The sequence below is a fragment of the Callospermophilus lateralis genome, chromosome 7 (assembly GCF_048772815.1).
Source record: "Callospermophilus lateralis isolate mCalLat2 chromosome 7, mCalLat2.hap1, whole genome shotgun sequence".
In the NCBI taxonomy this organism is placed as follows: Eukaryota; Metazoa; Chordata; class Mammalia; order Rodentia; family Sciuridae; genus Callospermophilus; species Callospermophilus lateralis.
The window spans coordinates 128,348,044-128,361,319 of NC_135311.1; the positions used below are offsets into that span (position 1 = coordinate 128,348,044).

Consider the following 13,276-nt stretch of genomic DNA (forward strand, 5'->3'; position numbering starts at 1 on the left):
AGCTCCTCCACACTTCATCTGCCCCCTTCCCTGAGAGGGCTGCCAGGTCTACACAGGTGGCTACAGCCCATGCAGTGTTTGGGCACAAACTAAAAATCATTATTCTTCAACTCAAATCTAACTGGGTGTGGTGGTACCTGCCCCCAATCCCAGCAACTCAGTAGGCTGAGACAGAAGTAGTCTGAGCCACTTAGTGAGACCCTCTGAAAATACAAAAAAATAGAAGGACGCAGCTCAATAGTAGAGTGGCCCTGGGTTTAATCCCCAGTACAAAAAAGTCTGATCTAATTTTGTGTCCTTCCTTCCTTCCCTCCCTCCTTCCTTCCTTCCCTCCTTCCTTCCTCCCTTCCCTCCTTCCTTCCCTCCCTCCCTCCTTCCTCCCTTCCCTCCCTCCTCCCTTCCCTCCTTCCCTCCTTCCTTCCTCCCTTCCTTCCTTCCTTCCCTCCTTCCTTCCTCCCTTCCTTCCTCCCTTCCCTCCTTCCTTCCCTCCCTCCTTCCTTCCTCCCTTCCTTCCTTCCTTCCCTCCTTCCTTCCTCCCTTCCCTCCCTCCTTCCTTCCTTCCCTCCCTCCTTCCCTCACTCCTTCCTTCCTTCCTTCCCTCCCTCCCTCCTTCCCTCCCTCCTTCCTTCCTTCCTTCCCTCCTTCCCTCACTCCCTCCTTCCTTCCTTCCTCCTTCCCTCCTTCCTTCCCTCCTTCCTTCCCTCCCTTCCTTCCCTCCTTCCTTCCCTCCCTCCTTCCTTCCTTCCTTCCCTCCCTCCTTCCTTCCCTCCCTCCTTCCTTCCTTCCTTCCCTCCCTCCTTCCTTCCCTCCCTCCCTCCTTCCTTCCTTCCCTCCCTCCTTCCCTCACTCCTTCCTTCCTTCCTTCCCTCCCTCCCTCCTTCCCTCCCTCCTTCCTTCCTTCCTTCCCTCCTTCCCTCACTCCCTCCTTCCTTCCTTCCTCCCTTCCCTCCTTCCTTCCCTCCTTCCTTCCCTCCCTTCCTTCCCTCCTTCCTTCCCTCCCTCCTTCCTTCCTTCCTTCCCTCCCTCCTTCCTTCCCTCCCCTCCTTCCTTCCTTCCTTCCCTCCTTCCTTCCCTCCCTCCTTCCTTCCTTCCCTCCCACCCTCCCTCCTTCCTTCCCTCCCTCCCTCCTTCCTTCCCTCCCTCCCTCCTTCCTTCCCTCCCTCCCTCCTTCCTCCCTCCCTCCCTCCTTCCTTCCCTCCCACCCTCCCTCCTTCCTTCCCTCCTTCCCTCCTTCCTTCCTCCCTTCCCTCCTTCCCTCCTTCATTCCTTCCCTCCCTCCTTCCTTCCTCCCTTCCCTCCTTCCTCCCTCCCTTCCCTCCTTCCTTCCTTCCTTCCTTCCTTCCTTCCTTCCCTCCCTCCCTCCTTCCCTCCCTCCTCCCTTCCTCCCTTCCCTCACTCCTTCCTCCCTTCCTTCCCTCCCTCCCTCCTTCCCTCCTTCCTTCCCTCCTTCCCTCCTTCCCTCCCTTCCTTCCCTCCTTCCTTCCCTCCCTCCTTCCTTCCTTCCTTCCCTCCCTCCTTCCTTCCCTCCCTCCTTCCTTCCTTCCTTCCCTCCTTCCTTCCCTCCCTCCTTCCTTCCTTCCCTCCCACGCTCCCTCCTTCCCTCACTCCCTCCTCCCTTCCTTCCCTCCCTCCCTCCTTCCCTCCCTCCCTCCTTCCTTCCCTCCCTCCCTCCTTCCTTCCTTCCCTCACTCCTTCCCTCACTCCTTCCTTCCTTCCTTCCCTCCCTCCCTCCTTCCCTCCCTCCTCCCTTCCTCCCTTCCCTCACTCCTTCCTTCCTTCCTTCCCTCCCTCCCTCCTTCCCTCCCTCCTCCCTTCCATGCTGGGGATCACTCCCAGGGCCTTTGGCCTGCTGGACATATGCTCTACCACTGAGTTTTGCCCCCAGCCCTGTGTCCTGTATTTTCTCGGGCAACCCCACCTTCCATGGACACTCTTGAGCTTTTGCAGGCAGGCTGCCACCGCCCACGATGCCCTTCCCTCTTCTCTCTGACATTTTACCTCTGCTGGGGAAACTTCCCCCATGTGCCAGCCCGGGGCTGCCGTCTCCTGCCTGCTGTTCCGTCTGTTGTTCTTTATATGCGTCCATATTATCCAAGGACGTGGGTTCCCTGACGGAGGGGCCACCTCATTCATCTGTACACAATAGGTGCTCAGCACACAGGCTCAGCACACAGTAGGTGCTCACTAGCTAGTGACCTGAACATTCAGAATTGCCAAGATCTGGGGTGAAGTACCAGGACTTAACACTAGGTGCCGCTCTCCCACATCGGATCTGCTCAGGTGTGACAAGTGGGTTGGGTTCTGCAGGCCCCGTGGGTGTCCACGTAAGGATGGCAGGTTTTAAGGTCCTGCTGACATGAGGGACACGAGAGTAACTGCTGGTGCCACAGGAGAGTGAGGAGCCAACTGGAGCAGATCCCTTCTCTAATGCTGGGTGCAGAACGCAGCCCGGGATTAAAGACTCCAAATATCAGCTCTTCCACTTCAGGGCACTTGGGGAGGACCTTTCTGCCCTGAGCCTCTGTTTTCCACTTCAGAAGATGGAGCAAGCACGCCAGCCCCTCCAGGCCGTAGTGAGGATAAAACCTGATCAGCTGCTGCGGGGCCACCAACTCCTCATCTTCCCCCCTGGGCGCTGGGAAGAAAATCAGCACGAAATCCACTAGTCCCTCGTTTGAGTCCTTACCCAGAGACCGAGGGCCAGAGTCACCAGGTGCATGTCCTGAGCTACCCGAGCCTTGGTTTTCTCTCCTCAAAAGTGGGATAACGCCAGGGGGCACCCCGGTGGGTGGTTGTGGGGACTCAGCGTGAGAACACGGGCGAACTTTCAGCACATAAGTCCTTGGCGCACACATAAGGACTGGAATGCGGCTGTCACCAACATGGCTGTCATCTGCGCCATCACAGGTTAATTCTCACGGCCACCAGTAAATGGCTGTGAATGGGGGAAAGGCCTCTCCCGGTAGGTGCTGCTCAGTGCACTGAACACAGATCTCCCACCCACCTCTGGGCCCTGGAGCCTCCTTCCCTTCATGCCTGCCCCTTCACATTTCTGTTGGATGAAGGCTGACATCCTTGTGGCCTCTGGGGGCCGTCCCCATCAGTCAGCCTTGCCAAGGCCTCTCCTCGGGGTCTCGGGAGCTGAACCAGGGGCTCAGGGGCAGCTGCCAAAGGAGGCCACCTCCCCCTGGGAAGCCCAGTGGTGAAAAGGGCCCGCCCGGCGGGGTCTGCAGCGAGCCTAGCCCCCTCCAGCAGCCACATCCAGGAACCTTCCGGCAGAGCGGAGGCCGCCAGGGGCTGGGGCAGGCTGGGCCTTCCCGGTGGAGCTGGGGAAAGGCCGAGCAGAGCCCACTCCAAAAGAGCGCCTTTCTGGGGCAGGAAAGGAGGCAGGGGAAAGGGGACAGGGCCCCCGGGGCCCTGTCTAGGAAGACCTGGAGCATTCCCTGAGGGAATCGGCCACAGGCGTCGCTGAGAGCCGGCTACAGACAAGGACCTCCCCACACCTCACCGACCGAGTCCCTCCCCTCTGAACCTCGGCATCCCCTGCTTCCCTCTGCTTCTGTCGCTCTTCTGCACACTTGTCTGGCTGCCACCCTCCTGTCCCCACAGCCCTGCTCCACAGGTGCCACATGACACCTGCCAGTCACCTACCCCAGGTCCCCAAGCTCCAGGAAGTTCTTGGATCTTTCAGCTTCTCACAGCTCCTGCTGCCACCCCCCCCCCCAGGACATGTAGCCACCATTTCCCATGAGAGCCCTGGGCGGGGTTCCCTTGAGTCCCCAAGTCTCCCCTGCAGTCTGCTCTCCACACAGCAAGCTACAAGGCTCCTGAATGCACCCCAAGTCAGATCCCATCATTCCAGAACCTTCCCATTGTACCTTAACTCCCTCCAGACTCCCAGGGCCTGGCAGGCCGGACACACCAAACCCAACTCCTCTCCAGCCTCTTCCCCTGCTGCTCTCCCTCTGGCTCCCATTGCTCCCGCCTGACCCCCCTGAGCCTCGCCTTCTCTGTTCCCTGAATGCAGCTGCGCATTCCCGCCCCAGGGCCTTTGAGCATGTTCTGCCTGCTGCCCCAGTGACCGCTCTCTCCACATGTCTATCTGTCAGCTCTTCGCATCCTTCAAGGCACAGCTTAAATGTCACTAAATGCACGCCTCTCCCATCCCTGCCATGACTGGGGGCCTCTTCTGGGTGCCCCGGGACATTTGCTGACCCTTCTGTAGCTGGCATCACACCTGTCTCATGCTGTTAGTGTCTGAGTCTGTGTTTAGGTCCCTGAGGCCTCTGGGCCATCTGGTTGCTTTCCATATGCCTGACTCCTGTGTAGGACCTGGTCCAAAGTTGGTGAAGATGACGGTGAGCGGCCGTTGTCCCCCTTCCTGGTAGCAGAGGCCGAGTGGCCCCTCTCTGCACCCCAGGCCCCTCTCTCTGATGAGAGCAGAGCTGTGTCATCACGGGGGCCCGGGGCTGCCATGCTCGCTCTCAGTCATGCCCTTCTACACCACTTGTCCCCAAGGTTCTCTGTGGCAGGGCCTGGTCCCGCCTACCGCTCACTGGTCATCCCAGAAGCACCCTGGGAAGCAGCAGGAGGCAGGAGTGCCAAGCAGAGAGGGGGAGCACAGTGCAGATCCTGGCTCTGCCCCGGCCCCTGGAGCTCCTGGACTAGTTACATACTCCCCGTGCCTCAGTTTCCCTTCCTGTCCCTCGCTGGAGAGTGGGTGATATGCTTGGCACAGAGAGGGCTCGTGAGCCGGGAGCAGGCGGTCACCTCGGCTGCTGCCCAGCCTGCTGGCCCTGCCCCTGGCAAGGGCTGGATCCTGGGCAGCGTTGGAAACTGGGGCAGACTCCTCCAGCTCACACCTCACAGCCCCCAGGCCTGCCTGCCGAGGAAATGGGTCGCAGGCAGGACCCACACGGGGTTCCTCATTTCCGCTCCTGTCTTTGGGGACACACACTTTCAGTTTCATTTAATCACAAAGCTTCTTAATTAGGTTTTTTTTTTTTCTTTTTTCCTTTTTGAATTCTGAGTTGCTAAACCGCCCTGCTGGAGCGGGCAGTAAGGCTGTGCCCAGCCTGGGTTGCCTGAGTCTGGAGTCTGGCCCACTGCCAGGATGCCAGCTCCCTGGAGGTACCACGGGGCCCAGCGAGGGTGGAGTCACCCTCCCATGTCACCTCCAGTCCAGGCCCTCAGGGATGGCTTCTCTGAGACACCCAACACACCTCTACTGAGCACCTCCTGTGTGCCAGGCTCTGGGAACCACACAGAGAGCGGCAGGGTCTCCAGCCTGGATTGGCTGATCCTTGGACCCAAAGTAGAGGCAGCAGAGACTTCGATGACACTGTCACCAAGAGGAGTGAGGAACGAGAAGAAGGGAGGATGGGGCCTGGCCCAGGAGGTTGTACTCAAGCTGAGAACAGAAAGGAGGAGCCAGTGGTGGGAGGGGTAGGGCGTGGCCGCACGAGGGGAGTGGCTATGGGCGTGGTCTGGGTGGGGCGTGGTCCTGGGGCGGGTGGGCGTGGTCCTGGGGCGGGTGGGCGTGGTCCTGGGGCGGGGCGGGGCGTGGTCCGTGGGGATCCACGTTCAGTCCCAGACCAGGTGTCTCCTGTGTGCCAGGCCCAGGGGGCTGGGAGAAGCTGGTGACCGGGAGAGCAGTGGTCCCAGATCTCTTGGAGCGCACCGCCTGGAAGAGGGGACCCAGGGGACTACAAGGAAGCGCGCAGTAGCTGGGTAAGGCCGGATCAGAGTGGGCGGAGTCCCTGAGGTCACCAGGGTCTGGCTGTCACAGCAGTTCACAGGCTTCAGGGACAGGGCCGCAGAAAGCAGACCCTGGCTCCCTCCCTTCCTTTGAGCCTTTAGGATGCCTTCCTGTGCAGTTCTGGTTCCCAGCGGGCCTTCCTCCACTACAGACTTCCTATCAGTCATTTGCACCCTAGTCTGAATGCAAGTCCCGCGACACCTTTCCTCTCTGTGGCTGTTTGGTGCTTCAGGGAGCAGGGATGGGAAGTCTTGGGTCAGCGGGGAGGGCTTCAGGGCCTCTGGTGTCCGTCCTATGGGTGGCCAGCTGCTGTGTCTACCCTCCCACCCTGAGTCACTCAGGCCCCGCGATTCTCCTGGCCTTCCATGATGCTGCCCTTGACCACCCTGCAGCGGGCAGAGTGGGAGAGCAGGGAAGGGGGTGCACCTGGGCAGCCATGGCCAGGCACCACAGTGGGCGCTGACCTGGCCTCCCCTGCCCACAGCACAGACCTCTCCTACCTCAGAGCCCGTCTCACCCGCACCTGCCCAAGGTCACACAGCTGGGTATGGACGGAGCTGGGGGTTTGAACCCGGGTTCTCGCTCCTAATCTCCCTCCTGCGCTGCTCTAAAGGTTCAAGAGAAATCACGCTCTGCACAGCCAGGGCGCTGGGCGAGCAGGACAGAGGGGGCTCCATCCCGGCCCTGCACGGGCTGTAGATAGGTGTGGGGGTGCTTATTACCAAGAAGCAAAACTTTTTGGAAGCTACTTTTTTTTTCCAATCTCAGGCCCACTGAGATCAAGACAGAGGGGTGCAGGGGTGTGTGAGGGCTGTGTTTATCCAGATAGCTGCTGGACCCCCATGCCAGGAAAACAAGGCACAGAGAGGTGAGGATACCTGCCAGAGGCTGCACAGCAGGGGAGGGAGGGGGAGGGGGAGCCAGTGGCCTGACTCTGACGGAGGCCACTGCTCTTCTCCTCTGGGGGACAGGTGGGGACACAGCGCGAGCACGGCTACCTTCTCATAGTACTGCAGCTCGTAGTCCAGGATCACGCCGTTGGGCTGGTCTGGCTGGGACCACGACAGGGTGATGCTGTCCACGGTGCGGCTCACCTGATGCATGATGGACACGGCCGACGGCGCTGAAAGAGAGGCCGGTTCAGGGGTCAGCGGCCCACACTAGGAGGAGAGGCTTCTGACCCAACCTGAGAGGTGCCAGTACGGGGGGGGGGTGGGCGCGGGACCACAGAGGAGGGGCCAGCTGGACGGCAGACAGGGCAGAGGGTCAGCAGGGCCGGGGGGTGCTGAGGAGCTCTCCAGGCACCTTCGGGGTGCAGACAGCGTTGACCTTGGCCATCCCTGAGGCCTCAAGTCACATGGAGATGAGAGATATCCTGCGTCCCCCCTCTGGGCCCGGCCCCAGGGGACTGAACAGGACACCTCCGGGAAGAGCCAATCTACTGCCTCCGGGACAGAGACCTTGGTCATGGTGACAGGGCTGTAGGAGAGGGAAGCGAAGGGGTCTATTTGTACCTTCAACGGCTCTGCACTGGGTGCCTACTGTATGCCAAGGAATATAGCCATCATTAAAACCAACCCGAATAACTAATTTATATTTCTTAGCATTTCTACTCTCAAGAACATCCTCCAAAGAACGGAAAACATGTACTTGAACACACACTTGCACACGGATGTTTGTGGCAGCACCATTTACAATAGCCAAAAGGTGGGGACCATCCAAATACCCATCAACAGATGAACAAATTGCCGCGTACACTCACCATGGAATATTACCTGGCCATAAAAAAGGAATGAAGTACTGAATCGGCCTCAAGCATATGCTAAGTGAAAGTCAGACACCAGAGCTCACATCCGGTAGGATTCTATTTATAAGAAATACTCAGAGGGCTGGGGATGTGGCTCAAGTGGTAGCGCACTCGCCTGGCATGCGTGAGGCACTGGGTTCGATCCTCAACACCACATAAAAATAAAATAAAGATATTGTGTCCACCTAAAACTAAAAATAAAATAAAATAAATAAATATTTAAAAAAAAAGAAATACTCAAAATAGTATCAAATCCTTTGGGACAGAGATCAGATTGGTGGCTGCCAGGGGCTGGGGAGGCGGGGGGCGGGGGGAACAGGGAGCGTTGGGCGCAGGATCTTCTCTGGGGGGAGATGAGAATGTCCTGGGACCAGGCAGAGGCAGGGGCTGCCGAGCGCTGCCCAGAGGCTGAATTTCAACTCGACATGTTCAGTCCACCCATCAGTCTCCCCGACCCGTGCGTCTGGAGTGTGGGAGTTGAAGGAGACAAAAGTCGGGGTGGGGACTGTAGTTGAGGGCTGGGACTCTGGGGAGTAAGTCAGCCCAGGAGGGGCCTCCCGTACCCCAGCTTTCCACCCCTCCTGGCTGACCCACGGGGCTGGGCCCCTCGGCTCTGAGGAGCCAGGGGCCTGGGGGCAGTGCCCGGCCCGCTGCCTGCCACCCACACGCACTGAGCCCCCAGGGGGACTTGCAGGTGGACGTCGAGCGGGTTCTTCTAACCTCTCTGAGCCTCGGTTTCCAGGTCTGTGAAATGGGACCCTTTGCTTGGACGGGTGCTGGGTCGGCCAGGAGGGAAACACCGCGAACTTCCCTCTGTTCCTGGCGTCACCAGCGTGAGGCCAGCGGGACGTTGGGCCCAGAGGGGGGCCCCGAGGGGCCCTGCCTTCCGGGCTCAAGCCCTAGTGGGAGAAAGCGCATTTCTCTCGGCTCAGGGTCCACTGCAGGCACCACGCTGGGCGCTGGAAAGACCACGAGACTGGGAAGTCACGTGGAGCCCCTGGGTTGGAGCCGCCTTCAGGACACGGCCCGGGGTATCCAGGCCTGAGGAAGGACAGGGGCTGCTCTGTCCCCTTGGCTCCTCGTGACGTCCCCTTACGGCAGACCAAAGAGGCAGAACGTGTCCCTTAGCTTCTGCACTTCCTTCAGTTTTGGTACTGGGGATTGACCCCAGGGGCGCTTTACCGCGGAGCCACCTCCCAACCCTTTTTGAGACACTTAGGGCCTTGCTAAGTTGCTGAGGCTGGCCTTGAACTTGCGATCCTCCTGCCTCAGCCTCCCAAGTCGCTGGGATCCTGCACTCACTGCACTTTCCACTCCCGCGTGGGCGTGGGGATGACTAGGAGGCTTTGCTAGAACGGTCCTCACCCGCGGGCTGGAGGCCGAGCAGCCGAGCCCTGGTGGAGTGCATTCCCACCCCTTCCCACGTGGCTTCTCGCGGCCTGGCCCTGCCTGCCCAGGCTGGACTCCTCCCTCAGGGCCTCCAACTCTGAGCCCCTGGGCAGCAGTTTGAGGAACTCCCTGAGCCGGGCACAGGCCAGGCCGCGAGACAGAGGGGCCCAGCCAGACGCTGTACGTCAGAGAATCCACCCGACGCGCCCCCAAGCTGCGCGGCGGGCCTTGTCCTTGCACCCACTTAGAGACGAACAGAGGCCCGTCACTGTGAGGCAACGGCCTGTGTCCACACGGTGACAGGCAGTGGAGCTGGGGTCGGATGGCCTCCCCCTCCCCTTGGCTGCAGGTGGCCTGTGACCAGGGAGGTCTGGGGACACCCCTGGGGGTCCCACTCATCTGTGTCCCGTGAACGCCGCCCGTGAAGCACCCACCACCACCCATGCCTGGCCCGGGGTCAGCTGCTGGCCGAGGCCGGGCCCTCCGCCGTGGTCTGGCCGGCTTGGGTTTCAGGCCGCTCCCGGGCTCTGATCTCCTAAGCCCGTAACCTGGGCGTGGCGAGGAGGCAGTGTTCGCCGGGACGGTGACCCAGGCGGCCAGGCTGCGGGGCTGGCCTCTCCTGGAATCCGGGATTAAGGCCGAACAGCTGGATGTTCTCGGCCCTGCCTGCCCCCCGCCCACCCTGGGGCTCAGGTTTCCTTGTGGGCCGGTCCTTGGGGGATTCTGGTATTTTCAATTACCAGCCGGGCATGCTGGCAGGGGACGCGGTCAGCGGTGCCCTGTGACCCCTGCGAGGAGATGGAGCCCCAGGGAGCAAGCATGAAAGAGGCTGTGGCCGGGAGGGGGGCAGCCCGGGGCCTCCCGGCTGGAGCAGGTGGTCAGGGGCCCTGCTGCCCCCCAAGCCCTAGGGACAGTTCCCACTGTCCTTGGCTGACACCAGAGGCCACCCTCCCTGGCGCCTGTGTCCTTCCAGGGCTGAGGGGCTGGGATGCTGGGCCTGGGTCGGGAGCCAGGAGGCCGCTCCCCCGGCTACCGCAGGACGCAGCGTCCGGCTCCGGGCCTCGCCTCTCCAGACTTGAGCCAAGGAAGGAGGGAGACCTGTGCACTTGACCTTTGCCCTTCCACGAGTCAGGACTTCCATGACAGCTGGAGCTAAAGCGTGGGGAGAGGTGGCAGCCACCGTGGGGTCTGAGGCTCCACCCAGCCTCGGCCTTGCAGGCCCTGGAGCCTCCATGGAGGGGCTCAGTGGCTTCCTACTGCCCCCAACATAGCACAGGTGCCCTGCAGGCCGGCGAGGCCACCTGCCTGGTCTCCTGTCTCCCGGCACCCTCCACACTGGCCCAGGCACCCAGGTGGCTCACGGCAGTCAACCTCAGCCTGGGCCCAGCTGTTTCTGCCACAAGCCTGGCCCCGTGGCCAGCTCCCCTCTTCAGAGGTGTGGGCTCCAGTGTCCCCCTCGGAGGTGCCCCTGAGGGCCCTCACCCTCCACCCCCTCTCTGTTTTCCTCTAGAGAATCAGCACTCTGCAGGCAGGGACCTCCTCTCCTCGGTCCCCTGTCCCCAGAGCTGGCACAGGGTGTGTGGCTCACAGAGGGTCCTTACTGGTGGCCAGAGGGAGAGAGAGAGGCCGGGGCCAGGGTGGGCTTTAACTCAGCCCCCGCCCCAGTGGTGGGCCAGCAGAGGGCTTGCAGGACTTCCGCGACAGCCACCGACCACTGGCCCCCAGTCCCCTGCCCCCCGTAGACAGCGGCCTCCTGCCTCCAGGTCAGGGCCGCCTGCCAACGTGCAGCTGCCCTCGGCCTGCCCGGGCCCTGGCAGGGCACCCGCCCCCAGCAAGGCTCTGTGGACGCCAGCTCAAGGGGCAGCTGTTCCTCTGCGTGTTGGTCACTTAAACCGCAGTGGCCTGCCCAGGGTCGGGGGCGGTTCTCCGGACCCAGGAGGACGCTCAGGACGGGTCTGCTCAGAGGCCTCTCAGACACAGGCCTTGCTTCTTGCCTCGGGGCCTTCACCCAGGCTCTTGGAGACAGGCTGGGACAAGGAGGGACGCGCAGGGAGCCCGCTGGGCGTTCCAGGCAGGAAAGTCTGTGGGGCAGCGCGGGGCCTCCCAGGGGGACCCAGGCCCGCCAGCACCCGGACCCCAGGTGGCAGGAGGCCCGGGCAACCTGGCCCCGCACCCTGGGCCTCGGTTCTCCTCTGTGGACGGGGATGACGACGAGGACCCTGGCAAGGTCACGTGGGGACCACCTCTTGGCAAAGGGCCTAGCCCAGGACCTGACCCAGAGGAAGGGCCCGGGGACCCCCGGACCAGTGTCAAGATCCCCCACCCAGCAGTGCTGCTCCCGGGCCACCGTGTGACCCAGGTCAGCTACCGCCCTCTCTGCACAGGTCCCTCACCTGCAGAATGGACCGCGGCAGACACTACCCACTGCCAGCAGACTCCGGGTCTCTGTTTCTCAGATTAGCAAAATCCTGGTTCTGCCCAGTGAAAAGTCTTACATTTTCCCAAGCTCTCTGGTGATCAGAGTGGCCATGAGACAACATGCTCGCCAATAGGTATAAGCCGGTATACTGTGTAGGATTTCTAGGAAATCTCCTTAAAAGGGAGGAAAGTCTACCTCTCACTCTCCTTCCATCCATCCTGCTGCCTGGGACACGGGTGGGATGGCTGGAGTTACTGCAGTCATTAGGGCCCATGAGGACAAGAAGCTGAGTATTTAAGAGTCTGGCCCCCGATCATTCCACTGGTTGCTGTAACTCCTGTCTTCCAACGTTCTTTACCCATAAGAAAAAGAAGACCCCTATTTTTTCTAAGCGCCTGTGTTAGGCTGGCTGTCCTCATCGTCCCTCTGTATCCACACTCTTTGCCCTGGAACTATGCACTCCTCTGGCTCCGACTTTGGGCCTGGCCTGTGACTCGCTTTGGCCAACTGTCACATAAACAAACAGGATTAGATAGGCAGGGGCTTGAAGAGGAGCCTGCTGTCCCGGTCCCTGTGACTGCCCCCAGAACGTGTCCAGGCCACCCTGCTGGAAGCCCAGACACGTGGAGCGAGCCCTTGTCCCAGGGGTCCCAGCCAGGGCCCCCCCAGGCTGGCTGACAGCCGTCAACCCCTAAACGGGCAACAGAGCCCTGGCAAAGCCCAGCCAAAGGGCTGCCGATGACCGGAGCAGATGGCCTGCAAGTCCTCAGACGCTCCTGGCCAAGCCCAGGGTCACGGTCCCCGCAGGGCTGCCTCGCGGGCCACAGAGGTGGTGGCGTTCCCCGGGTTTGAGATGAGCGGCGGCGGCCAGCTCTTATTCCTCTCGGCGTGCTGTACAGTGGAGCCGTCTTGATGTCACTTCAGGCCAGCGCTGGCTTCCCGGGAAGCTCCGGAGGATCAGAGAGCAGGACGCAGGCGGGGCCCGGGCTGGGGGGCTCCCTCCCTCGCGCTCTCTCTCTTTCCCTCTCAACCCTCTTCCCGGGGTCTGGGCTCACCAGGGCGCCCGCGGCCTCTTTCTCTCTGATCCCCTTGGCCTCCCAGGGAGGGAAGTGGGGGAACATGTTCCAGCCAGTTCTAGAGACTGCGCCACAGCGGGGCAGAGGATCAGAGGCGCCGGCTCTCACTCGGGAGGCAGGGAGGCTTTGGGGAGTTGAAAGTCTCTTCACGAGGGAGCCACGTGGCGGGTGTCACAGGGAGCGACCCGGCCACTGGGCGAAGCGTGGGCTACGTGATCCCGGACGGTCACTCAGGAACCTCTCTGGGCCTCGGTTTCCCTCTCCGTAAAGGAAGGTGTGGGCACTGAGGAACTCCAAGTCCCCCGGATGCCGGTGTGCGTCAGTGTGACGTGGGCGGCCTTCCGTGAGGCAGAACCCCTGAGATGTCGAAGGCTCTGGGCAAGGGCCTGAGAGAGGACTGCAGGAGCCCAGGGTGGCCCCAGCTGACCCTCTGCAGGAGACAGGCCTCGCTTCTCTGCACGGACCTGAGGTCTAAGGACACAGATCCGCCCCGAGTGCCTTCAGAGGGGACACGTCCTGCCGACACTGATTTCCACCTGACGGGGTCCACACTGACCTTCTGATCTTCCAGCAATGGGAGGTCCTAAGTGATCTGACACAGCCCGGGTTTTTTTTTTTCTTTTGGTCCAGGGATCGAACCTGGGAGCATTTAACCACTGATCCGCATCCCCAGCCCTTTTCAAAAAAAAATATATATATTTTTAGGGACAGGGTCTCAATGAGTTGCTTAAGGCCTCACTAAGTTGCTGAGGCTGGCTTTGAACTGGATCCTCCTGCCTCAGCCTCCCGAGCCACTGGGATGACAGGCGTGGGCCACGGCGCCCCTG

The 13,276-nt window shown here is 61.2% G+C and overlaps 1 protein-coding gene across 1 annotated transcript in view; it reads right to left on the reverse strand.

Moving 5' to 3' along the window:
* Ephb2 (EPH receptor B2) overlaps positions 1-13,276 on the reverse strand; it is a 147,854-nt gene that overhangs the window by 13,943 nt on the left and 120,635 nt on the right. Inside the window, exons 6-7 of the mRNA XM_077110085.1 lie at positions 6,757-6,881; positions 6,637-6,646 (exon numbers count right to left, since the gene is read on the reverse strand). Of these exons, the coding sequence (XP_076966200.1) occupies positions 6,637-6,646; positions 6,757-6,881 (135 nt within the window). The remainder of the gene's footprint in view (positions 1-6,636; positions 6,647-6,756; positions 6,882-13,276) is intronic.